General features: G+C 41.0%; 1 protein-coding gene across 1 annotated transcript in view; it reads left to right on the top strand.

The window, feature by feature from the left end:
* FGD6 (FYVE, RhoGEF and PH domain containing 6) overlaps positions 1-27,315 on the top strand; it is a 94,405-nt gene that overhangs the window by 55,362 nt on the left and 11,728 nt on the right. The window contains exons 8-16 of the mRNA XM_038756279.1: positions 844-931; positions 16,063-16,113; positions 17,453-17,511; positions 17,595-17,666; positions 18,373-18,441; positions 22,249-22,332; positions 23,711-23,790; positions 25,351-25,453; positions 26,907-27,053. Coding sequence (XP_038612207.1) covers positions 844-931; positions 16,063-16,113; positions 17,453-17,511; positions 17,595-17,666; positions 18,373-18,441; positions 22,249-22,332; positions 23,711-23,790; positions 25,351-25,453; positions 26,907-27,053 — 753 coding nt within the window. The remainder of the gene's footprint in view (positions 1-843; positions 932-16,062; positions 16,114-17,452; positions 17,512-17,594; positions 17,667-18,372; positions 18,442-22,248; positions 22,333-23,710; positions 23,791-25,350; positions 25,454-26,906; positions 27,054-27,315) is intronic.

The following is a 27,315-nucleotide window of genomic DNA, read 5'->3' as shown; positions in this document are numbered from 1 at the left end:
AGCATTTTTTCCATGCCCACCAAACTGAGGATGAGGCATGAAAATCTTGGTTATCAATCAGTGGTATTTATTGACTACTTATAGAGCACTGTACTAACTGCTCGGGAGAGCATTCATTCGTTCAGTCATTTATTGAGCACTCACTGTGTGCAGGGCACTGTACTAAGCACTTGAGCATAATACAACAGGTTTAGTTAGACATGTTCCATGCCCATAGTGAGGTTACATCAAGCTTTGTAAAAATTAGTGGCATGTACAACACAGAATACAAAATCTACTTTTCTCTTCTGCCTTTAGAACTCCTCCTCCCATTCTAACCATTACTCACCCCAAGTTTGTGAGCCAGATCTGACTAATAAGAACATGTATTGTTGGGATATGGGGAAGTTTCATTAGAAGTTGGTTGCAGTGAAACTGTATTGTAGGGAAGCTTAATTTTAAGCCTTCCTCTCTTCAATTTTAGAAAGGTTGTGGTTTTCTTGAAAGTTTTATAGTATTCACCTTGCAATTTCAGCTTGTAAAATGAAAATGAAATGTATACAGGAATCCCTAGCTCATCATTTTACAATTAAGGGTAAAATGCCATAATTTTTATATGACGTCGTATATTTTTTTCTTCTGCCCAAAGAATTAGGTTACCTATTACACATGGTAGTACATCCACACCTATATCTTTGACTCTGTGCGCTTTAAGGAAAAGACAGTTTTCCAAATGTGTAATCCTGTCTACAAAGCTAGTAGGTGTTTAGGTGTAGGTCTTTTCGGTGTAGCCATCCAGTTCTTCTTTGTTTTGTTTTTTCCATTAGCAACTGTCGGTGTTTATTTTGGATGGTTGTTTTTCAGATGAGCTCTCGTTGTGCAAGCCTGGCACTCAAGCACTATCTGCTCAAACCAGTTCAGAGGATTCCCCAGTACAGATTGTTGTTAACAGGTATAGTCCGATTTTCATGCTGTTTACAAGGTAACAAGGCACCATTGCCTGGCTGTTAGGAAATGCCACTCTTTCTTCTTCTTCAGGACCTGCGGTCCATCTAGTGCCCCCTCTTTATATTTAAAAAAGCATGCCAAGCAAATGGTTGCTTTCATATAAATATGAGCAGCAGCCTGGCCTAGTGAATAGAGCACAGGCTCGGAACTCAGAAGGATCTGGCTTCTAATCCTGACTCTGCCACTTGTCTGTTGTGTGACCATGGGCAAATCACTTGACTTCTCTGTGCCTGTTACCTTACCTGTAAAATGCGGATTGAGACTGTGAGCCCCACATGGGACATGGACTCTAGTACAGTGCACTGCACCAAGTAGGTGCTCAGTAATACAACTACTGACATTACGTGTTACTCTAAACTTTCCTGCACCTCTCTTCACAGTTGGCCTGTGGACCCTTAGAAAAAGGCAAAGTGGCCCATGGACCAAATGAACTGTGCGACATGTGACTGCATACGTATTTCTTTTAAATAAAGCTGTCTCCTTGGCCCAAAGATTACTGCATGGACTTCAGTGAGCCAGAGGAAAAGAGATGCTGTTTGACCCGTTTAGATGAGGAGCAAATAGATAACGATTCATTTAGAAAAGGTTGTGGTGCACAATCCTTCTGCCACAAGGGCAGCTGTGGTGGTAATAATAATAATAATAATAATAATAATGATAATAATAATGTGGTATTTGTTAAGCTCTTGCTATGTGCCAAACCACTGTACTGAGCATTGGGTTGTCAAGGTAAGGTTGTTAAGTTGGACACCGTCCTTGTCCTAAGTGGTGCTCACAGTCGAAGAAGGAGGGACAATAGGTATTTAATGCCCACTTTACAGATGAGAAAGCTCAGGCCCAGAGAAATTAAGTGACTTGCCCAAGGTCACCCTAAAGGCAAGTGGCAGACTAAGTATTAGAATCCAGGTCTTCTCATTCCCTTTCTCTTTCCACTAGGCCACTGTGGCTACTGCAGTTACTGCTGGAGAAAAGGCAGAGAAAAACTTCTCTTCAGCACCGTCCACTGCCATTGTGGCTAAACTGCTTCATCTGGGCTGCGGCTGGGTGTTTCTGACCCACCCAGAAATTAGACGATGCTGTTCCTTGAATTCTGATTCCTCGCCAGTTTTGCAGCAGCCAAGTTGTTAGGGCCTCTTGCCACTCTCCCCTGCCCCCTCCTCCTACCCCACGCTCTGCTGCCTGCAGCGGCTAAACTTGGGTGGCAGAGTAAGAGGACAATCGGAGAAAGTGGAGGAGGTCAGTCTCACTTAATAGTTTTTCGTGCCTGCTCTGCAGAGAACGGTTGTTAGCGCTTGGGATATTACAATAGAATTAGAACGTTCATTCATTCAATCGTATTTATTGAGCACTTGCTATATGCGGAGCACTGTACAAAGCGCTTGGAAAGTACAATTCGGCAACAAATAGAGATAATCCCTACCCAACAACGGGCTCACAGTCTAGAAGTGGGGAGACGTGAGAGAATATGTCAATCTCTCCACAGTCTAGAAGCGGGGAGAATATGAGATTCCCTACCCTCCAGGGAGCGTAGTCTCCTCCTCTCCTCATAGTTCACCCCACTGTCCATTCCTTTTTTCTTCCTTTCTTTTCTCTTACCCTCCCCAACCTCCCCCTTATCCTTTCTGATCCTCAAATTCTGGTCCCCTTTAAACATATACAGTATAACTTGAAAACATCTCATGCTCCATTATCAACTTTTCATTTCTTTTAGCAGTAATTGAAATACGTATTCCAGGAGTGTTGTCTTTGATAGATACATTCAGCGATCTAATCTAAAACTTAGTGGTGGATTAAGCTGTTTCCACAGCTTGGTTCAATTGTTATTAATGGCAGGGTGGTGCTTTGATTTCAAATGTGAGAGAGATGGATAATTCTAAAAACTTAGTATAAAAATATTTTTCCTTTCATCAGATTGATTGAAGCAGTAAGTCATAGAGTTCAGGATTCTTGCTAAATTAGTCATTTCACATCACAATTATAGTTGACTTAGTTTTATTTGTGGGAAAGTATTTAGATTGATTTTTGTTCTTTGAAAGTCATTTAATAATACATTTTCTTCCTTAATGCATGTTTTCAGTATGTATTTTGGGTAAAACACTGTTAGAGAATTAGGGAGTATTCATCCAACATTACAGAGTAATTGGAAGGCAGTGCTCTGTCGAAAGAATGGCTGTGTGCGTGTGTGCAATGTCGGTCAAACTGCTTCTGCTACAGCACAAATGTAGGGTTTGTCAGGAGAACTGGGTCTATTCTGTTTTTAGGAAGTGCAGTTAATCCCTGGATCTCCTTGCAGTTAACTCACAGGTTATTTCAGAAGAGCCATTTTTACCAACTTGAGCATTCCAGGGCATCAAGCGCATACTCCAATACAGAGTGGTTGAATTGAGATCACATAGAGATCTAAGTCTCCACCTAGCTCTCTGTTCGACTTTGTCTAAAAAACTGCTGCATGGTTTAAGGACAATCTGTCATCATAGAGTATCAGTGTTTTAAATAACTACAAAACCCTAGTATGGGTTGTATTTTCCATTTTTACGAAATTTCAAATTTGCCTACTCTATATGTGTTTTCCTCCTCCTGTTCTCTCACGTTGATTCCTTTCTCCCCAACGAGCCCCATCCAAACACACATAGTTTTCGTGCTACGCCAATTTAACAAGTAACAATATGACTTCCATTAAAGATTATTATTTGTGGTTTACAATCTTCTAGGACTTTTTTATGGAGGCTGTAAATTTTGTTAGCTTTATATCGTGCTAGGTGCCATCCAAATTAAATTGAATAGTAATAATAATAATAGTATTTGTTAAGCGCTTACTATGTGCCAGGCACTAGACATAGTCCCTATATTCAAGAACTCAACACAGTTTTAAGGACAAACAGTACTGGATATGTAGTAAATAGAAAACTTTAAGATCGGGTTGGCCTGTGATTTAGCATTATTTCACTGTTGGTATCGATAAGCAATTTTCCCAGCCTCCTTGATGAACATTATCAGTTCCACGGTGACCTAGTTTAGGTATACAGATGATTATCACAAGCTCAAGCCCTGAGAGTTAGCCCTGTGTCAGTTTCAGCTCCACCAAGGAGCCCCGTCCCAGCCTATTGTCTTTTGGGCTGAACCCCCAGCTCATGAGAATATCTGTGACCACAATTATTTGAATTATCTGTAATGGAAATCAAAAGTATTATAAAAACATTTTTTTTAAAAAAATTATGTATCATTCGAACTCCAGAGTGAAGCAACAACTGGCATGTCCTTATAAGCTTCCAAAGTTTGTGGTGAAATGTGGAACTGGAAAATGAATGCACCCACTCAAAAAACATGTCGAGTCTTGTGGTTTAAAAACCATATCAGATAGGACGAGGAGATTGATGTTATAATAATTTTAAGATCAGTAGAACGTAAAAAAATACCTCCACACATGGCTATGGGGAATAGAGCCAGAGAGCTAAAGGTTGAAAATATAATGCCAATAATGGCCACCGGAAAAGGAAGGGAAGACAAGGAGGGTTTTATCAGAAGGAATCCTGAGCAGCTGGGGATTATCTGGGCTTCCAGGCATAGATCACACAGTATTCCACTGTCTGATGCTGCGATGGACTCTGAGCCAGATTTCCCCTTTACTTTGGGAGGCTTGCAAAGTTCCAAGATAAAAATCCTTGTCAGTTCTGAGAAAGTGGGTGCGGTTCCTTAAACCATCCTTAAAGGGTGTGATGAAACAGAGGTCGTAAGTTGAGGTGTTCTGTTTCTGTTATTTATGCAGTCATCCTTGTTATTCTTATAATTTGAGGATGTGTGTGAAGGCCATTTCCCATGGGCTAAAGATTTTCTGAACATGCATTGAATTCTACCAAATTCTTAATAATTTGACTGCAGCCCATTCAGATCAGTTCCAAGAAACTTTTAAAAAATCTTTGATGGAAATGTTCAAGGAAAGATTGGGGGAGAGGGAGTAGGAAACACTCTGCATATATCCATCTTAGATACCTTTCCAGGGATTTTCAGCTCGAACGCATTGCATTCGTGGGTTGACAGTCTAATGATCAATTTGTTGCCAACTTGTACTTCCCAAGCGCTTAGTACAGTGCTCTGCACACAGTAAGCGCTCAATAAATATGATTGGTTGAATGAATGAATGAAAATAGGGCACTCCATGGAGGAGAAGGGAATGTATGAAACCAGGACCCTAGAGACCATTGTTATCAGTGATGTGGGGACCTTAGTTAAATGCAAGGGGAGATAAATCAAGGCCAGAGAAATTTCTGCAATTTGGGTGTTACACCGTCATTTTTATAACTTCACACACATTTCTACTGGTCAATAAATATAGGTTGAAGGAATAGAGCACCTTTCCTCTGCAAACCTGACATTTCTTTAGTCACGCCATCCTCGTTAGATGTTCTACCCATATTTCAGTTGGGGAAATCTGAGGCATCAGAAGGTGATGGGGTTTTGGTGAAAACTGCTTGGAGATCTTTGATGTCAGCCAGGTGTCAAGATTTCTGATTCAGAAGACTATTGCTACCTCTGAGACTTTTAAAAGGCAAAATTTAAATAAGGTGGTAAGTGATATTATGTGGAAAATGCAATAGAAATACCCCTTTGGGTGTATAAATGTGTCACATGATTAAGCTCTATGATCCAGGGATGGAGTGAGTAGAGAAGGCAGCCTTTATTATAAAGGCTTAAGCTCTCATACTAGAATTTAGTTGGGCAAAAGCAGAAAACCCAATTATTTTACAGGGGCGCCTACTACAAAGCATAATATTTTTGTAAATACTGTGATCCACTTTGAAGAACATATTTTTTCTATAATTTATTAACTTTAACAGGTATTGTTTTATTATTGTTATGACTATTATGATATTAAGTGCCTATGCTGCCAAACACTGAACTAAGTACTAGGGTAGACATAAAATAATCAGATCAGACACAATCCCTTCCCCACAAGAGATTCATAATCTAGGAGACAGAGCAGGTATGAGTCACAGTGGCACAGAGAGGGTGAGTGACTTGCCCAGGTTCACCCAGTCCAGCATTGGCATACCTGGGATTAGAGCACAAATCTTAAGAACTGGGCGTTCAAATAAAATATATGCAAAAATTTATCAGACAATTGTGGCATTTGAAAATACCCTTCTCCAGTGTAAAACCTTATTTTTCAGAACCCTACCACTGAAGACGCTTCAAAGCAAAAATCCAAGAAAATTTTGATTCTAAAATAAAATTATTCTAGCTGTTGCTTTGGGGTTTTTCATATGATTTTAAAAAAACTGTACAGAAGCATTTGTAGCATCTTGTGTGTAGCGATTTAAGTGAAATTCTTTCTCTTTGATAGGTAGAGCATAGTTTCGATCTTGGTATTTAGTAAAGCAAAGTACTGTTAATTATAGTCTGTATATCCAAAGAATTTTCTCATCTGAGATTGACATGTTCTAAAGCTGTGTAATTTTGATTGGGTGATGAAGTGGTTTGATGTTTGTTAAAGCAACATATGATTTAACATAAACTTGTTTAAACCATAGATAGTCACCTTTTCCTGTAGTCCTTCTTTGCCTGCCTCCAGGTATAGCATTCATCTAATAAGGCTTTTGAAGTCCAGAATTTGCAGTGAGTGTGTATGGACAGTCAGCTATTAGAACCATCTGTTTAAAAATTCTCCTGGAAGCTACAGGTTTTAGCTATGGAAAGAGACTAATCAAAATTACCCAAATGTTAATAATAATAATAATAATAATGGCATTTGTTAAGCACTTACTATGTGTGAAGCACTGTTCTAAGTGCTGGGGGATAGGTAATCAGGTTGTCCCGCGAAGGGCTCACAGTCTTAATCCCCATTTTACAGATGAGGTAACTGAGGCGCGGAGAAGTGAAGTGACTTGCCCAAAGTCACACAGCTGACAACTGGCTGAGCGGGGATTTGAACCCATGACCTCTGACTCCAAAGCCTGTGCTCTTTCCACTGAGCCACGCTGCTTCTCTGAAATGTGATTTCAGCTTTTAGAGTTGTTAACTGAATTGACTGCCTAGAGAAATGACACTCGGTGAAAAAGCATGGCCTAGTGGAAAGAGCATGGTCCTGGGAGTCAGAGGACCTGGGTTCTAGTCCCCGCTCTTCCACCTCTCTGCTGTGTGACCTTAGGCAAGTCACTTCACTTCTCTGTGCCTCAGTTACCTCATCTGTAAAATGGGAATTAAAGGTATGAGCCTCAAGTGGGACGTGGACTCTGGCCAACCAGATTAGCTTGTATCTACCCTAGCACGTAGTCCATGCTTGGCACACCGTAAACACTTAACAAATACCATAAAAAAACTTGTTCTTAAAACAGATCTCTCTTCTTAGTTCAGACTCGATCCCTTTTATTTATTGATTGATTTAGTTAATGGATAACTCTCGGCATGAATCATTCCCATTAAGCAGTGTATTGTTGAAGTGTTAGGATTCAACCTGTAAAACAAACTGCACCTTTTATATTCTGTACCTTTAGAGGCATGAGTACATCTATTTTTCTTCTATAGAGTCCCTCTTCTTACCTCTTTCAGGCCAGAAATGTATCTGGGATTTTGTCCTTATTGTTGAGACTTGCCTAGGCAAAGTTACAAGAATAATCTATTGCTAAAGATTTTCCCTGTGTAGTCTTCGTCATCAATCATGTGTAGTCACCAGGAAATGTTCCAGTCTATGATTGTATGCCTGTTGTGTTGTGAAATTCTTCTATGTTTAAGATCATTTTGAAGCTTATATTTGTCTGTGCATCCCACAGACATTCTTTGGTAGCCTGTGAAAAGAATTTTGGAAACCATATTTACCGAGAGGCCCATCAATTCTAGACACTGTGTCCCTTCGGCAACGTGGGTCAGATTATTGTGTGCTAGGTACAGTATTTTTAATGATTTAATTTGACTGCATGACTGCCATTCTTGTAGTCCGTTGATTTTTGAGCTCTTCCTCAGTTTCCTGTTTTTGCCTGCTCCCAAGTTGGCCCATGGAGACCTGGCTTGAAAAGTGATAGCCTCAATTCATAACCAGAGTGACCCCTCCTCCTAGGCCCATGGCTGGCCCAGTTCCACACTCTTTCCTCAGAAGGAGAAGTTCAAAATCAGAAAGGATAGAGAGGAAAGGCCCAATGGTAGCCTGACAACTGGCCCAGTCCCCACTCTGTCAATTAATCAATCAGTGGTATTTGTTGAGCACTTACGGTGCACAGTAAGCACTGTACTAAGCACTTGGGAGAAGACAGTTCAACGGAGTTGGCAGATGCATTCCCTGCCCACACTGAACTTAAAGTCTAGAGGGGAAGACAGACATTAACATATACAAATAAATTAAGTTACAGTTAGGTACATAATTACTGTGGGACTGAGGATGCAAATTCTAGTGCAAGGGCAACATAGAAAGGAATGGGAGAAGAGGAAATGAGGGCTTAGTCTGGGAAGGCCTCTTAGAGGAGATGCAGTTACCAGCTTCCCCAGCCCCTGTAACTACAAGGAAACGTAGAAAGCCTTGGTGAGACCAGGATCAGAAGCGCTTAGTACAGTGCTCTGCACACAGTAAGCGCTTAGTAAATATGATTGATTGATTGATTGATTGACTGGGCCATCCATAGCATCCCTAAGTAGATCGGGGGGTCCTGTCCCCAGCGCTAAGTGGGCTGGAGTCTGAGAGGCTGTCTTTGCTCCCCTCCCTGCTCATGTGGGGAGAGAACTAGAAGCAAGAATGTAATCAATCAATCAATCATATTTATTGAGCGCTTACTGCGTGCAGAGCACTGTACTAAGCGCTTGGGAAGTACAAGTCGGCAACATATAGAGACAGTCCCTACCCAACAGTGGGCTCACAGTCTAAAAGGGGGAGACGGAGAACAAAACCAAACGTACTAACAAAATAAAATAAATAGAATAGATGGTGGCCAGAACAGAAGCTACAGTAAGTTAGGCCTTACCTCTATCTTTCCTTTTCCTCCTTCCACTCTTCCCCCGTAGAAGACCCCCATAGGGTGGGGTGAGGCATTCCAGGTGGAGAGGGAGAGTGGTGTAAAATAGGGACCCTGTCCCGAGCACACAATTTTTCTGTTCTGCTACTGCTTCTTGATGTTTTTAGCAACCTCTACAAACATACAGAGATTGCTTTTAGACTGTGAGCCCACTGTTGGGTGGGGACCGTCTCTATATGTTGCCAATTTGTACTTCCCAAGCGCTTAGTACAGTGCTCTGCACACAGTAAGCGCTCAATAAATACGATTGATGATGATGATGCTTTTCACCCATCACTAATTTCCCTTACTGAACTTGAAGGAATGTTGGTGATTAGACGGTAAACCACTGCAGCGTGAGCGGGCCATTTCTGTTGGCGTTTTCCACCCTAAGATTTTTCTTGATCGTGTTAACTTTTGGCAGTGGGGCAATGTGGGAAGAAGAGTAACGTGATTAGATGCACCAAAAGCCGACTTTTTTCATCATGATCTTCCATTGTTTTCCCTGTAACTTCACGAGGTACTACATACTGCGTTTTATATGTCTTTTCCTTGGAGGTTTCATCTGAAGTGCAAAAAGAATAAATTATGCCTGGCTAGGAGTTCCATCTGGTGGCCAGATATAAGATTTTATTTTTGTGGGGGTGCCAGGAAGTCTTGTTAATTTCTCTTTGCTGGGTAGATTGAGAATAATAATAATAATAATAATAACAATAATAATAATAATAATAATAATGGCATTTATTAAGCACCTACTATGTGCAAAGCACTGTTCTAAGTGCAGAATAAAAGAATAAAATATATGTTGCCAACTTGTACTTCCCAAGCGCTTAGTACAGTGCTCTGCACACAGTAAGCGCTCAATAAATACGATTGATGATGATGATGAATAAAAGATGCCAGGCTATTTCTTTGGGCTCCCCCTCAGTCATAGCGATATTTCACCGCTTTGATAATATCTGAGTGCTTTCTGGGTGTACAGCAGTGTACTAGGCTCTTTCTAACTGCCCCTTCAAAACCCCAGCACGCAAATGGAGAGGGAACTGAATTGGCTGTAAAATTATGACACCAACTGAGCAATCATTCCACATTCCCAACAAGTCCTTTAATTGCGCGGTTCCTGCTTTAATGAGCTTACATCTGAATGTGGGGAGAAGCGGGTAGGCAACACCCAGAATCTATACATACAATGGGAGCAAGAATAGAAACATAACTACAGATATATATATATGTGTACATATGCATACTGATATGTCCCTGAGTGATCTGGGTGTTTGATGGGCAGATATGTTCAGGGGAGGAAGGGATTAGTTGGGAATACCTTCAGGAGGAGGTAGCTTTTAGGAGGGTTTTGAAGATTGGGTGAGAGATGGTTTAGATGATTGTTTCCCTAGTTGAAGTTGATATGTGACCTTGCTTTGCACACAGTTACTGCTCAGTGAGAAGCAGTATCGCTTAATGGATAGAGCATAGGCCCAGGAGTCAGAAGGACCAGTGTTCTAATCCTGGCTCTGCCACTTGTCTGCTGTGTGACCACTTCTCTGTGCCTCAGTTACCTCATCTGTAAAATGGGGATGAAAACTGAGTGCCCCATGTGGGACATGGACTGTATCCAACCTATCTTCAATCAATCAATCGTATTTATTGAGCGCTTACTGTGTGCAGAGCACTGGACTAAGCGCTTGGGAAGTACAAGTCGGCAACATATAGAGAAGGGCCCTACCCAGCAGTGGGATCACAGTCTAAAAGGGGGAGACAGAGAACAAAACCAGACATACTAACAAAATAAAATAGAATAGATATGTACAAGCAAAATAAATAAATAAATAAATAGAGTAATAAATATGTACATTTACCCCAGTGCTTAATACAGAGCCTGGCACTTGGTAAGCGCTTAACAAATACCTTTTAAAAAATTAATACGATTGAATGGATTGTGACCACTGAAAGTCCAGTGCTGTTCTAGTCCTGCAAATAGTGCATTATCTCCTCTACAGTCATTCTCTCTTTGCCATGATGAGGTAGTGTGCCATTTTCACTCTCAGACCTGTGTGTATGGGTCTCAGATTCGTAGGAGAAGTCTTTAGTTTGGAATGTAATATATGTATGTAATATATGTTTGTACATATTTATTACTCTATTTTACTTGTACATATCTATTCTATTTATTTTATTTTGTTAGTATGTTTGGTTTTGTTCTCTGTCTCCCCCTTTTAGACTGTGAGCCCACTGTTGGGTAGGGACTGTCTCTATATGTTGCCAACTTGTACTTCCCAAGTGCTTAGTACAGTGCTCTGCACACAGTAAGCGCTCAATAAATACGATTGATGATGATGATGTAATTTAGAGTCCCTTTGGTCTTGGTCTTTTCTTGTCACATACCCCTTTTAATTGCATGTCATAGTGGAGATTTCTATAGACATATTGCCATGATCTGGATCACAAGGAACTGCACCTTCCTGACTGAAAGTAGCTGCTTGAACAGAGTCATTCTCAGAGGATGATTTAGATTGAAAGCTCTTTGAGGGCAGGACCCATGTCTCTATTTGTCCTCTTCCAAATCCCCTATGTATAATACTCTTCTCTCAGGCACTGAAAAATTGTGGAATGAATCAAATCAAATTATGTTGATTCAGACACAAGTACCCAAAATATTGATAACTGAGTGGTATATGGTAGAGCTGTTGCATTTGCAGTTAACCTTTGTACTTGGAGTGGTTTCCAACAGATGGTTGCTGTGATACTGTGATGATGTTCCTGGCAGTTGTTTGTTAGGAACATCATATTGTATCATTTTCATTGCTTGCATATCACATCGCAAGAAATTAATTGTATAGCCGTTGAGATTGTAGAGAACAAAAGCTGTTGCATCTAGCCCACACTACCATATATACAAAGATAATCCAAACGTCTGCTCTGATTCAGCATTATGATTGTTACAGTGATGCTGCTTACATCTTAGATGCATGATTATTTCTCTCTTTCTGAAAGTAAAAGATTATTGGTGATTATAAGGCAGTATTTGGATAATGCTGATGGAAAAACAGAGGAAAATCTGATTATATGGCATAAGAAAACCCAACAGAACTGAAATACATTGCTGTGTGAGCATTCCATATTCATTCATTGTCGTATTTATTGAGCGCTTACTGTGTGCAGAGCACTACACTAAGCGCTTGGGAAGTACAAGTCGGCAACATATAGAGACGGTCTCTACCCTGCAACAGGTTCACGTCTAGAAGGGGGCTTTTATTCCTTCCAGTGGTCTATAATAATAATAATAATAATAATAATAATAATAATAATGATAATAACATTGTTGAATTCCCAAATGATGATTAATTTGGCAAATGCTGATACAGCTGAGTTGTTTCTGCAATCACTCACTCAGTTAATGGTATATTTTGAGTGCTTATTGTGTGCAGAGCACTGTAATAAGTGCTTGGTGGAAGAGTACAATAGAACAGAGTTGAGAGACCTGTTCCCTGCTCACAAGTATCTTACAGACTAGCGGGGTAGAGAGACAAAATAAATCACAGATTTGTGCATAAACACTGTGGGGCTGAGGGCGAGGTGACTATCGAGTGCTTTAAGGGTATAGATCCAAGGATGTGTGTACTAATAACAATGGCAAGTTAAGGAGCTTTGGGGGCAAGTGACTGCAGGATTGGAGCTGAAACTGAAGATAAAAGGCTTCTCCAGAATGAAATATATAACCATTTTTATTGGTTGCCCTTCATCAGGGAGTTCATTTTGTTAGCTACTGCACATTCATCGGATATTACTAGCATTTGTCAAGCACCAGCTTCGTGTGTAGCACTGTACTAAATACTTGGGAATATACACAGAAGATATAAATTAAAGAGTCACTGCCCACAAGGACTTGGATTAGAAAAAAATGAGGAGTGCAGAAGTAGAAAAATAATGATAATAATAATAATGGCATTTATTAAGCGCTTACTATGTGCAAAGCACTGTTCTAAGCGCTGGGAGGGATACAAGGTGATCAGGTTGTCCCACAGGGGGCTCACAAGCTTAATCCCCATTTTACAGATGAGGTAACTGAAGCTCAGAGAAGTTAAGTGACTTGCCCAAGGTCACACAGCAGACATGTGACAGAGCTGGGATTCGAACCCATGACCTCTGACTCCAAAGCCCGTGCTAATCATCATCATCTTCATCATCATCATCATCATCGTGGCATTTATGAAATCCTTGCTTTGTACCAAGCACTGTCCTAAACAGCAGCATAGATAGAAGATAATCTGCTCAGACACTGTCTGTCTCCCACATAAAGCTCACAGTCTAAGGGGATGGAAGAGCAGGTATTTAATCTCCATTTTACAGATAAGGAAAATGAGGTACAGAGAAGTTTAAGTGACTTGACCAGGACCGCACAGCAGGCAAGTGGCAGAGCTAGGATTAGAACTCAAGCCCTCTGACTCTCTCGCCCTTCCACATTCTAGTAATAGAAAAATGCTCAATGTTTAAATATTCCCTAATGCTCTGCTTCACCAGTCATGAGGAAAGACTGCTGATGGGGCTGGGAGGTGGAGGGGGAGTGTCAAGTCCTTGAACAGACTAGAGTCATGCTCCCTGTTTCACCTAACAACTTGGTGGCAACTGGTGTTTTTACTCTGGGACGCCTCATATTCACCCAATCTCAGAACATCCCAGTGTTCAGCGGCATGATTGTTAGTTTGTTTTTGGATTGTATGTTTCGGACTTGTTTTTTAATGACCAAAAATAATATCCCCTTCAAGTGTTTCGTACAGTATGTTCCATTCACTACATATTACTAATTAATCATATTTATGAGCACTTTGTGCAGAGCACTGTACTAAGCACTCGGGAGAGTATTCATTCAATCATCCATTCATTCAATCATATTTATTGAGCACTTACTGTGTGCAGAGCACTTGGGAGAGTACAACATAACAATAAGCAGAGACATTCCCTGCTCACAATGAGCTCACAGTCCAGAGGACAATATAACGGAGTTGGTAGATACACTTTGCCCACAGTGAGCTTACAGTCCAGAGGGAGAGATAGACATTAATATAAAAAAATACATTACGGATATGTACGTAAGTGCTGTGGGGCTGAGGCGGGGCGACTAAAGCGTGCAAATCCAAGTGCAAGGGTGACACAGAAGGGAGTGAGAGAAGAGGAAATGAGGGCTTAATCAGGTAAGGCTCCTTGGAGGAGATGTGCTTTTAATAAGGTTTTGAAGGTGGAGAGAATGATCGTCAGTTGGATATGAAGAGGGAGGGCGTTCCCAGACAAAGGCAGGATGTGGCCAAGAGGTCGGCGGCGAGATAGACAAGATTAAGGTACAGCGACAAGGTTGGCAGTAAAGGAGAGAAGTGAGTGTTCTGAGGTGTAGTAGAAAATCAGTGAGATAAGAGAAGAGGAGGAAAGTGATTGAATATTTTCAAGTTTATAGTAAGGAGTTTCTGTTTGTGGAGGTGGATGGACAACCACTGGAAGTTCTTGAGTGGTGAAACGTGGAGTGAAAGCTTTTGTGGAAAAATGCTCCTGGCAGCAGAACGGAGTGTGGGCTGGAGTGGGGATGGGCAGGAATAAGCAGTTGGATTAATGTGGTAGCAATATGGATGGGGAGGAAAGGGCAGGTTTTTCCGATGTTGTGAAAGTTGAACCAACAGGATTTGGTGACAGATTGAATACGTTCATTGATGAATTATTACTGTTAATAGCGTTCAGTCCAGATTGAATTTTAATAACCACTTGGCTTGGTGGTCAAAATTGGTATGGGACATCTTGCGGTATTTATAATTCTAGCTCGTTTCCTCACGTGCAATGCGAAAGACTTCTTCAGCCAGCCAGGGCTTGCTCACTCAGGCCATGCCTTACCTTTGGCCGTGAGCCTATGAATCATGGCCCCATTTCAGCCCTGAGGGTCACTAGGCAGAAGCTTGGATGCTGTCACATATGAATTGGGGGGGAAACTACAACCCCAAGCAGTGCCTATTGGGCAACAGGGCATCTAATAATAATAATAATAATGGCATTTATTAAGTGCTTACTATGTGCAAAGCACTGTTCTAAGCCCTGGGGAGGTTACAGGGTGATCAGGTTGTCCCACGGCGGGCTCACAGTCTTAATGCCCAGTTTACAGATGAGGTAACTGAGACCCAGAGAGGTGAAGTGACTTGCCCGAAGTCACCCAGCTGACAACTGGTGGAGCCGGGATTTGAACCCCTGACCTCTGACTCCAAAGCCCGGGCTCTTTCCACTGAGCCACGCTGCATATGTGAAACCATCACATGTATAGGCCAGCTCCCCACAGAGTGTGACACAGACTTAGTCAGAGTTCAGCTCGATCTCACTTGCAGCTCGACCTGGACTGAGATACCACACCGATGCTTCTGCTCTGGGGCTAATGTTCTGGACCTACCATTTGTACCAGACTTGGTATTTTAAAGGTCCCAACTTCTGTATTCACACAATTTTTAAACTTTATTTTTAATCCTTTACCTCAAAAATTCCCATATTCAAAATTAGACTCAGGCAGACCTTGCCCTAAAATGTCCATATATATTTTTGGGAGAAGGAATATTCTGACACAGAACACGCAGTTAATATGCCTTTTGTTATTGAACCCACTATTGGCATGCTAACAACTTCAGATCATATACTACTGAATCTGGCTTCACTTCGAACCATACAAATATATTCTTCAGTAGTTATGTAGAACCACAAATGAACAGGAATAACTTACCTTTGCAAAACCGACCCTTGAATAAATGTTGGCTTAGTTCCTTTATGAAATATATCAGTAGCAAGTTGTTCTTGGCCTCTGCCAGCATGTGACATCTTATCTCTCATTGAATTTGATGTCATTTTTTAATATGTCTTCTTTCCATAAATGTATATGCTAATACATTTAAGATTACTTGGCTTGTCAGTCTTTATTTTTCATTGATTAATTTTCTGAGTCCTCAGCATAGATATAGATCTATATTAATAGAGAGAGAGCTTATTATATGGAAGCAGTAAGTCTTTTTAAAGTAAGTAAGTTTTTAAAGCCTATGGTCCCTATTTTTTAAGTAATGTCAATTATTCTTATTTTCCTTAGATTATTTGAAGAATCTGATAGAAGAATCTGCAGACTATAAAGACACTCAAGGTAAGTCATTTTTGTGATTTATGTATGTGTATATACATATACACATATGTGCATATATATGCATGTATATATAGTAATCCAAACGTTCATCTTTCTGATATAACAGAACATAGATTTGTGAACCACTGTGTGTCACACTGCCCAAGTGAGAGACACCTCCTGTCACCTGGAAAGGATTTATTATAAAGAAAACCCCAAAAAACTTTCCAGCCTTTCTTTTTATTTCCCAGTGCCTCCCTAAATTGTAGTTTATGCTTCCCACAGGCTTTGATGTTAGTGTTAACAATATTCCAGGTATGTTGCCAATATTATCAAGAGCTTAGTGTTACAGAATTTGTGTGTTATAGTAGCTGGGAAAAAAGTGATATAGAGAACTATAATGAAACAAATTATTGGTATCTGTAATCTGCAAAAAAAGCTTCATCATTTCTCATGTCCTACTAGGTGAAATATCACTGAACTAATATATTTCATCTTTTGATTTTTTTAAAAAAAGTGATTTTGAAATCCTATAGGTTTAGGGATCAAACATTTATGGGTGTGTGTGTGTGTGTGTGTGTGTGTGTGTGTGTTTTCAAAGGGATTTTACTAGAGGTGAGTGGCAATTATGAGAAGTACAGTGATAGAAATGCCATATTCAGAAATTTCTACTCTTATGCTTAGTAGACAATGTTACAGTTTTTTTACTTTAAAAACATTTATTTGTTAAACCTTTTAAAAACCATCTTCCTCTTCCTCCAGTCTGGTGACTTAACTGCAGTTTCTTAATGCAGTTAAAAAGCAGTGTGGTGTAGTGGATAGAGCACTAATCCCAGATAATCCCAGCACCATCCCAGTGGATAGAGTACTAATCCCAGCCCCGCTAGTTGTCTGCGGTGTGACCTTGGGCAAGTCACTTAACTTCTCTGTGCCTCAGTTACCTCAACTTGTACTTCCCAAGCATTTAGTACAGTGCTCTGAGCACAGTAGGTGCTCAATAAATATGATTGAATGAATGAATGAGTCTGTAAATTGGTGATTAAGACCATGAGCCCAGTGTGGGACAAGGACTATGTCCAACCTGATTACCTTGTATCTACCCCAGGGTTTAGAACAGTGCTTGACACATAGTACAAGAGCTATGAACTAGTAGTTGACATTATACTGACCCATTGAAAGTTAAAGCCCAAGACAGACTTTTCTTTCAAAAAGTTATCTTCCGACTTGCAATACTCATGCAAAAGTATTATTTTACCGTATGTATACTGCATATTTATTTAGAACCCACACCAAAAAGTTGTCTGTAATGAATTAATGTCCTCTCTAGCAACGCTGTAACCTTTTCTTCTTGTACCTTTAGATGCCCTTGCCGTTGTCATTGAAGTAGCCAACCACGCCAATGATATCATGAAACAGGGAGTGAGTATCTTGGTTTTGGAGCTAGAGCCTAACTAATTTAAGGCATCAACTGGTGACTTAATGTTTTCTGTTTCCTTGTGTAGGACAACTTTCAGAAACTTATGCAGATTCAGTATAGCTTAAATGGACATCATGAGATAGTTCAACCTGGAAGGGTGAGTGTTCTCACAAGTGGAATTGAGAAATGTACCCGGTTTTTGAGGGATCCTTGGGGTCATTTCTTAAGGCAAAAGAAGTGACTGCCAGATTGTTTTATATGCCTGCTCTCTTTCCATGCATTTCCCAGCTCCTTCTCTTCACACATGCCAAAAGGAAGAACTAACATTTTAGCACTACATAGTGGGTAAAGAGCTTTCACTGAGGTGGGCTTTTTTAAAAATTTTAATGGTATTTTTGAAGCGCTTACTATGTGCCAAACACTTTTCAAAGCACTGGAGTAGATACAAGCTAATCAGGTTGGACACAATCACTGTCCCACATGGGGCTCATAATCTTAATCCCCGTTTTGCAGATGAGGTAACTGAGGCCCAGCCAAGTGAAGGGACTTGCCCGAGGTCACGCAGCAGACGAGTGATGGAGCCAGAATTAGAACCCAGGTCCTTCTGTCTCCCAGGCCCAAGCTCTGTCCACTAGACCATGCTGCTGGGATTTGTGGCTCAGATTGCAACCGTCAGACTAGGGAGGGACACCTGGATTTATCATGCCAGTTGGGTGCCCAAATTAATCTGTGTTTCTAAGCAGAAATCATTAACGGGATTAATTGGGGACCTGTACAAAATACTGGCTTGTGTTAAGTACAGTGACTTGTAAAAAAAAAAAAAAAGTCTCTTCAACGTTATTATCGTTTTTCCTCTTTTTCAGGTCTTTCTGAAAGAAGGAACGCTGATGAAGCTGTCCCGGAAGGTCATGCAGCCACGAATGTTTTTCCTGGTAAAGTGCCGTATTCATTTCCAACAGGCCTTTTATGAGAGTTGTGGTTTTATTGGGTGGAGTACTTGCACACAGAGAACATGAAAACTTGGCATCTTCAGCTGACTCTTTCTATTAAAGGGGTGCTTTTTATAAATGACTTTGCTGTACTACTCGTTTGCTGTTCAGATGTGGGGAAATTGATGCTGTTGATTTGCCCCCACTTATTGTACCTCTCTAATTTCCTTCATTCCTCCAAAGCCAATTACTCACTGTACCCTAATCAATTACCCGCTGACCCCTTGCCCACATCCTTCCTCTGACCTGAAACTCCCCTCCAGGAATGACAAACCACCACTCTCCCCACCTTCCAAGACTTATTAAAGTCACATCTCCAGGAGGCCATCCCCAAATGAGCCCTCTCTTTCCCTCTTTTTCCTCTTCCTTCTACGTCACCTCTGCATTTGGATTTCTATCCTTTTAGCACTTGATATTCACCCCACTCTCAGCCCCACAGTGCTTACGTACATATTTTAAATGCCACTGATGATATCTGTAATTTATTTATATTAGCCTCTGTCTCTCCTTCTAGATGGTAAACTCCTCGTGGGCAGGGGCACATCTACCAACTCAGTTGTGCTCTCCCAAGCACTAAAGCACTTAGATTAATGCTTTGCACACAATAAATGCTCAATAAATACTACTGATTGATTGGTTGATTACAAACTCTGGTCATATCACGACTTTTAGACTGTGAGCCCACTGTTGGGTAGGGACTGTCTCTATATGTTGCCAACTTGTACTTCCCAAGCGCTTAGTACAGTGTTCTGCACACAGTAAGTGCTCAATAAATACGATTGATTGATTGATTGACTAGATTATTGCATCAGCCTCCTCACTTCCCTCCCTCCCGCCTCTCCCCACTCAAACTATACTCCACGCTGCTGCCCAGATCACCTTGAAGCATTGCTCAGCCCCAGCTGCCTCCACCCGTAGCTCATCCTATTCCCTTGGCTTGAAACTCCCTCTCTCCCTAAATCTGACAGACAATAATAATATTAATAATAATAATTGTGGCTTTGGTTAAGCGCTTACCATCTGCCAGGCACTTTACTAAGCGCTGGGGTGGGTACAAGCAAATTGGGTTGGACACAGTCCCTGTCCCTTGTGGGGCTCACAGTCCCAATCCTCATTTTACAGAGGAGGTAACTGAGGCACAGAAAAGGGAACTGACTTGCCCAGAGTCACACAGCAGAAAGCGATGGAGGCAGAATTAGAACCCAGGTCCTTCTGACTCCTGGGGCCATGCTGCTTCTCAGACCACAACTCTCCCCACGTTCAAAGCCCCCCTTAAATCCCAACTCTTCCAGAAACTATACCTATATCAGTACCGAGCACTCTAAGTTGTCCTAACATATTAACCATCTCTATATGTTGCCGACTTGTACTTCCCAAATGCTTAGTACAGTGCTCTGCACACAGTAAGCGCTCAATAAATACGATTGAATGAATGAATGAATGAATGTACTCATTTATACCCATCATCATCACTTGTGCATCTTTGCGTAGCCAATTCAATATTTGATTATTAATGTTGACTACTGTTTTTGTAATGATTTTTAGGTCTGATTCCCCTTTTAGAATTTTAGCTGGTTGTGCAAAGGGAATATGTTGTTTGTTTTGCATTTCCCAAACACTTTGTACATTCAGTGTGTGCTCAAGAAAAACTGTTACGAGTAATGATATTTATTAGGTACTCAGTGTAAATTCCTTATTAAGTACTTGGGAGAGTTTAACGGAACAGTAATAATAATGATAGTGGTATTTAAGTGCTTACTATGTACCAAGTGCTGAGTAGATATAAGGTAATGAAGTTGGACAGAGTCCTTGTCCTTTGAGGAGCTCACTGGCCAAATAATAATAATAATAATAGCATTTATTAAGCGCTTACTATGTGCAAAGCACTGTTCTGAGCGCTGGGGAGGTTACAAGGTGATCAGGTTGTCCCACTTGGGGCTCACATTCTTCATCCCCATTTTACAGAAGAGGGAACTGAGGCCCAGAGAACTTAAGTGACTGGCCCAAAATCACACAGCCGACAGTCGGCGGAGCCGGAATTTGAACCCATGACCTCTGACTCCAAAGCCCAGGCTCTTTCCACTGAGCCACGCTGCTTCTCTAGTAGGTGGGAGAACAGGTGCCGAATCACTATTTTACAGATAAGGAAACTAAGGAACAGAGAAGTTAAGTGGTTTGCCCAAGATCAGACAGCCAGCAAGAAGCTCAGTCAGGATTTGAATCCAGATCCTCTGATTCCCAGGCCTTTGCTCTTTCCACTAGGCCACACTGCAAAAAATGTGTTTCTTGTTCCCAAGAAATAACCTGAAACATAAAATATTTATAAATAGTGGAAACAGAATAAACAATTGGGAAACAGCATGGCTCAGTGGAAAGAGCCCAGGCTTTGGAGTCAGAGGTCATGGATTCAAGTCCCGGCTCTGCCACTTGTCAGCTGTGTGACTTTGGGCAAGTCACTTAACTTCTCTGGGCCTCAGTTACCTCATCTGTGAAATGGGGATTAGGATTGTGAGCCCCCCGTGGGACAACCTGATCACCTTGTAACCTACCCGGTGCTTAGAACAGTGCTTTGCACATAGTAAGTGCTTAATAAATGCCATTATTATTATAATTGAATGTACAATTGTGTGTGTGAGTGTATGTGTGTGTACATGTGCGGAGGTGGCTGTGGAAAAACTACAAAAGTGCTGAATGTAGTGTTTGGGTTGATAATAATAATGGTATTTGCTAAGCACCTACTATGTGCCAAGCACTGTTCTGAGTGCTGAGCACTGTTCAGGATGTTGGAAATTAATTGGGAAAGACTTATTAGAGGAGGTGGAGTTTAGGAAAGCTTTAAAGGTAGGGAGGGCTGGAGTCTGGCAGGTTTGGATAGAAAGGGAATTCCAGATTGGAATAACAGTGTGACAAAAGGGTCACAGGGTCAAAGGTGAGAGAAGCAGTGTGGCTCAGTGGAAAGAGCCCGGGCTTTGGAGTCAGAGGTCATGGGTTCAAATTCCGGCTCCACCACTCGTCAGCTGTGTGACTTCGGGCAAGCCACTTAACTTCTCTGGGCCTCAGTTACCTCATCTGTAAAATGGGGATTAAGACTGTGAGCCCCACATGGGCCAACCTGATCACCTTGTAAATTCCCCAGTGCTTAGAACAGTGCTCTGCACATAGCAAGCGCTTAATAAAGGCCATTATTATTAACTTTGGAGGACCGGGCGAAGAGAATCAATATGTAAAATGGAGAGAACCAAGGGAGAATCTTGACGCCAATAGTTAAGAAGTTGTTGTTTAATGTAGGGGGAGGCCGGGAGCCAAAGTTCTAGATTAGGCAAATGTAAAAAATTCTTAACCAAGAAAGTTGTTATACTTTGGAAGGGCTAACAAAGGGAATTTGGGGAGAACTTGTAGGAAACACTGATTGCACTACACTCTAAACTTGCTGTGGCCAGGGAGCTTGTTTACCAACTCTGTTGTATTACACTCTCCCAAGAATCTAGTACAGTGGTCTGAACATAATAAGCGTTCAGCAAATACTATTGATTACACTGTTTAGGATCTAATTGTAATATCTATAGTCGGTCCTTCCCTTTTAGTTAGTGTGCTTGAGTAGTGATTTTATTTAACTTCCCAAATGTAATTCACATCTTATGTAGATTTTTTGAAGGGAAGTAACTCACCTACAATCCTCCTTTATCTTTGTGTGTACTTTCCTTTATTTAAAAAAATAAATCATCTATGGACATGTGTTTATTTTTGCAGTTTAATGATGCCCTGTTATATACAACCCCGGTGCAGTCTGGAATGTATAAACTCAATAACATGCTTTCATTGGCTGGAATGAAGGTGAGTCAGTAGGCTCCTGGTAAGGTTTCATTCAAAAAATGTACAGTCGACCTCTCAAAATATTTGTCAAAGGACCATTTGTGAAAAATTTGTTATGGGGGGAAATAGGAAATGATGGATCACTGATAGAGCCTAAAAATGGAATGTGTTAAGTAGAAAAATGGGGTTCATCTTGATTTCCTTGAGAAGTAAAATTTTCCTTTTTAGAAGTGATTATTTTGTATTCATTTGGGTTTACAGCCATTTTCTAGTGATGGGAATGAACAGTGCTTGGACACTTTGCTCTTGAGCTGTGTTCTGTTCTCTTTTTCCAACAGAGAACTCTATTGTTTTAACTGGTTGGTCCCCTTCCCCACATTGGAAATGCTCACACCTGACTTTACCACTTCCTCCTTTTCTGAGCTGACTCTGAGCTGACCGTTCTGTGCCTCTCATTTGTTCATTCACTTTCATATTTACTGAACGCCTACTGTGTGGAGAGCACTGTACTAAGCACTTGGAAGGTGCTGTTCAGCAACAGAGACAATCCCTACCCAACAACGGGCTCACAGTCTAGAAGGGGGGAGACAGACAATAAAATAAAACAAAACAGTAACATCAATAACAAATAAATTATCTAAAATAGATAAATTTATTTATCTAGATTAATAAATAAATAGAATTATAGATATATACACACCATTAGTAAAATCAATAGAATAATATGTACATATATACACAAGGCCCTGCTGAGAGCTCACCTCCTCCAGGAGGCTTTCCCAGACTGAGCCCCTTCCTTCCTCTCCCCCTCGTCCCCCTCTCCATCCCCCCCACCTTACCTCCTTCCCTACCCCGCAACACCTGTATATATGTATATATGTTTGTACATATTTATTACTCTATTTATTTATTTATTTATTTTACTTGTACATATCTATTCTATTTATTTTATTTTGTTACTATGTTTGGTTTTGTTCTCTGTCTCCCCTTTTAGACTGTGAGCTCACTGTTGGGTAGGGACTGTCTCTATATATTGCCAACTTGTACTTCCCAAGCGCTTAGTACAGTGCTCTGCACATAGTAAGTGCTCAATAAATGCGATTGATGATTGATGATGATGATGACAAGTGCTGTGGGGTGGGGGTGGTAAAGCAGAGAGAGGGAATAGGGGTGATGGGGAGGGGAGGAGCAGGGCGGCTCAGTCTGGGAAGGCTTCCTGGAGGAGGTGAGCTCTCAGTAGGGCTTTGAAGGGGGGAAGAGAGCTATTTGGGAATGGAGACGGTGAGCCCCAGGTGGGACAGGGGCCTCTCTGCATTTTGTCGGATCCATCCCCTTCCTGTGGGTTAGATAGGCTTTAAAAATACCTAATTTCGTAACTTGAAAATTTGTGTTGTTGTAGGTCAGAAAACCGACTCAGGAAGCCTATCAGAATGAACTAAAGATTGAAAGTGTTGAGAGGTCTTTCATTCTGTCAGCCAGGTAAAATATTGCTGGTGAACATTGTCGGCATTAACAAATTCCAGCCCAAGTGCCCCAGTGGTCCCCTAAGCCTTAACTAGTCACCCATAGCCTCTCCCCGCTCCGATCTATACTGGCTGCTGCTGAGCTTCCTCTTTTCATGAACAACCTCTTAGGTTCTCAGCCCCCACGGCTCATTTTGGTCCCGTGATCCCACAAATATGTTTCTCTTCAAGCAGTCTTAATCCTGTGACATGATTCTGAGGTTGCCCCTCCCAGAAATAGGCAATTAGATTTTTTTTTCCCCTTCCACAAGAGATTTCTTTTCAAGTAAAATCTTCGCTTCGGGAAGCCCGGATAATAGGATTATTATTAATTACTGTATAATGGTCCATTCTTCCTTTAAGCACTTGCGCTAGAGGAAAACCACTCCCAGCTTTTTTCTTAAAGTTATTAGTATCTGGTTTGAATGCATCTTCTTCGGTAGACTGATGTGCTCTTTTGGAAATAAATGGTCTTTTCTTTTCAGTGTCCAGCTCAGGACATGCCAAGGTGTTGATTGTGGCTGACTCAAAGATATTTATTCTGATCACAAACTCAGAAAGAACATTTAATTTTTGTTCCCTTTTGTGCAACATGCCAAAGATGGAAAATGCACTATTTGGATCTCATTGACTTTCATTTCCCCCTTTTCCCCAATGCAAATATGTTGAAATATGGTTATGTGAATAGGGAATAAGGAAGATATCATTCTTCTTCAAGCCTTCACTTGTCAGCACAGTAAAGAAATAGCACTTGTAGCTGGGGCTTTTTTCTTAATAAACAATTTAAAATGAGCATGGCCATAAATTGAAATCCTACCCTTTATTTTGTATATAGGGTTTCTTTGGTGCTTCTACAAAGCCCTTGTACAGTAGAAAGTAGCAATAAAACTTCCCTTTTTGTGTGGCTGCTGGATGGATGAGGTGAACAAACCCTCCACTTGTAAAATTGGGAGGATGATGGAGGATTTCCCATTATCTTCCCAGAGCTTAAAAAACACAATTTTCTATGAATTATAGGCTTTAGAGAACTGCTTCAATTTAGCCCAGGAGCAGGAGCACTTTTCATGTGTGTCCATATCTATTGAAAGATGGAGGAGAAGCATTATATAAATCAGTTTTGAATCATGTAGAATGTCTTCAAAAACAGTCCTGTTATTGCATTCAGGCTCAAAAATTCTGGGTCCTGTGAAGTAGGGAGACGTAGTATTTCACACTATATACATCAAGACCCTTGCCCGTGGTATTTAAATAATTGTAAAATATTTAGCATTCCTATGTCATGACTTCTTAACACATTCTGGGTACAAAATTAATGTTGTAATTATTTGCTGTGCATTTATTTTACCTTTCCCAGTGTCATACTTTTGCCATTGAGGTAAACCTCAACAATCATTTTAACCCAGAGCACGCTATTCAAGAATTAAAATGAGAAGTGGGTATTTTTTATATTGAAATGGGCAAAGAAAAGGAATGGAAAAATAAATGGTTAAATATCTGATTTCCAGCTGATGGAATCTTTGTGTCTCCACCCCAACAGTTCTGCAGTGGAAAGAGATGAATGGTTAGAAGCCATCTCCAGGTCAATAGAAGACTATACTAAGAAGAGAATCACATTCTATCCTAGTAAAAGTATTGATGAGGTATTGGTTCTGCTTGATTTTTATGTGTCTGGAATAGTTTTTTTTTTTAGAGGACAAGAAGGGTTGCAGAATTTTGAAAGGAAGCTTAACTCCCCCTCTTATCGAAGTTCATCAGTCCGTGCTTACCCTCCTCCCTGCTTTCCTGGTCACGATAGCCCCTCAGTAATCTGATGGATTTTAAATGTTTATTTCTTTTAATCTTAATGTTTACACACACACACACACATATCCATTTGGGTTCTCTTGGCAAGCTCTTTTAACCGCTGGATATTGTCTGTGTCTGCGAATCTTCCCCTTTAGATTGTAAACTTCTCTAGGGCAGAATTCTCATTGGGGTATATACTTCTTTGATACCCCAAATTAATTAATGCAGTGCTCTACGCAGCACCGTTTACTAAGCATTTTGATTAGTAGTATTTATTGAGAGTTTACTCTTTGCAGAGCACTGTATTGAGTACTTGGGAGAGTGCAAGAGAAAAAGTAAACTCAGTCCCTGCCCACAGTATATAAGCACCCAGAGCAAGAAAGAGAATGTGAACCCCCTCCTGTTATTTTTTAGCAATTTTTCTGAGCACGAAGGCTCACTGCATAACTTTTCCATTTCCACGGCTTTTTACACCCTGGTCTTGCCGTTCTAGCTGTGGTCCTGGCTCTGCTCATCATAGGCACACATAAGTATTGTTGTAGGGGTGATGTGTTTCACCTGGTAGACCAAAAGGTCTGGGTTTTCTCTTTTATCCTTATTGAATTGATTTATTATCTCCACAGTATAGAGGCATTTTTAAAAATGCTTAGATTTCCAAACACTAAAAGGAAATGAAGATTGACTAGGCTTTTCACCTTTCCCTAAGGATTTACTGAGATTGGAAAATATAAGATTCTACCAGTGTAACTTGAAAGATGATTTTGAGGGTGAGGGATCAATCAATCAATCAACGGTATTTATTGAGCGCCTGTTTTGTGCAGAGCATTGTATTAAACACGCAGGAGAGTACTATACAACAGAGCTGGTAATAATAATAATAATGATGGTATTTGTTAAGCGCTTACTATGTGCAAAGCACTGTTCAAAGCGCTGGGTAGACACGTTCCTGCCCTCAAGGAGTTCACTGTCTAGAGGGGGAGGCAGACATTAAACTAAATAAATGGTATTTATTGAGTGCTTACTGTGTGCAGAGCAGTGTACTAACTGCTGGGGAAAGTGCAGTACAATAGAATAGACGTGTTCCCTGCCCAGAAGGAGCTCACGATCTAGAAGGGGAGACAGGCATTAAATATCAATTACAGATAGGCGAAGGGACAGTGTAAAGATATGGACATAAGGGATGTGGGACTGAGGGTGGGGTGAATATCAAGTGCTTACCGTCGATGAAAAATGTTCACAAAGCATGATATACTTTAGTTTTGGTTTGTGTGTCATGGTACTTCATGCCATTTATTTCTCCTTTTGTAGACAGACACAGATAAAGAGGAGGAAGTTAGTCCTCTAGGATCAAAGGCTCCCATCTGGATCCCCGACACCCGGGTTACCATGTGTATGGTCTGCACAAGTGAATTCACTTTGACCTGGAGGAGGCACCACTGCCGGGCATGTGGAAAGGTGAGGAAAAAAATCATCACTTCCTCCATTTGAATCATTTGAATCCATTTGAATGCCCTCCCTCTGCCCATCTGCCAAGCTAGCTCTCTTCCTCCCTTCAAGGCCCTGCTGAGAGCTCACCTCCTCCAGGAGGCCTTCCCACACTGAGCCCCTTCCTTCCTCTCCCCCTCATCCCCCTCTCCATCCCCTGCATCTTACCTCCTTCCCTTCCCCACAGCACCTGTATATATGTATATATGTTTGTACATATTTATTACATATT

This window comes from Tachyglossus aculeatus, chromosome 14, assembly GCF_015852505.1.
Source record: "Tachyglossus aculeatus isolate mTacAcu1 chromosome 14, mTacAcu1.pri, whole genome shotgun sequence".
Taxonomy (NCBI): domain Eukaryota; kingdom Metazoa; phylum Chordata; class Mammalia; order Monotremata; family Tachyglossidae; genus Tachyglossus; species Tachyglossus aculeatus.
The sequence above is the reverse complement of the archived record's forward strand: the minus strand, read 5'-3'. Positions and strand labels throughout refer to the sequence as shown.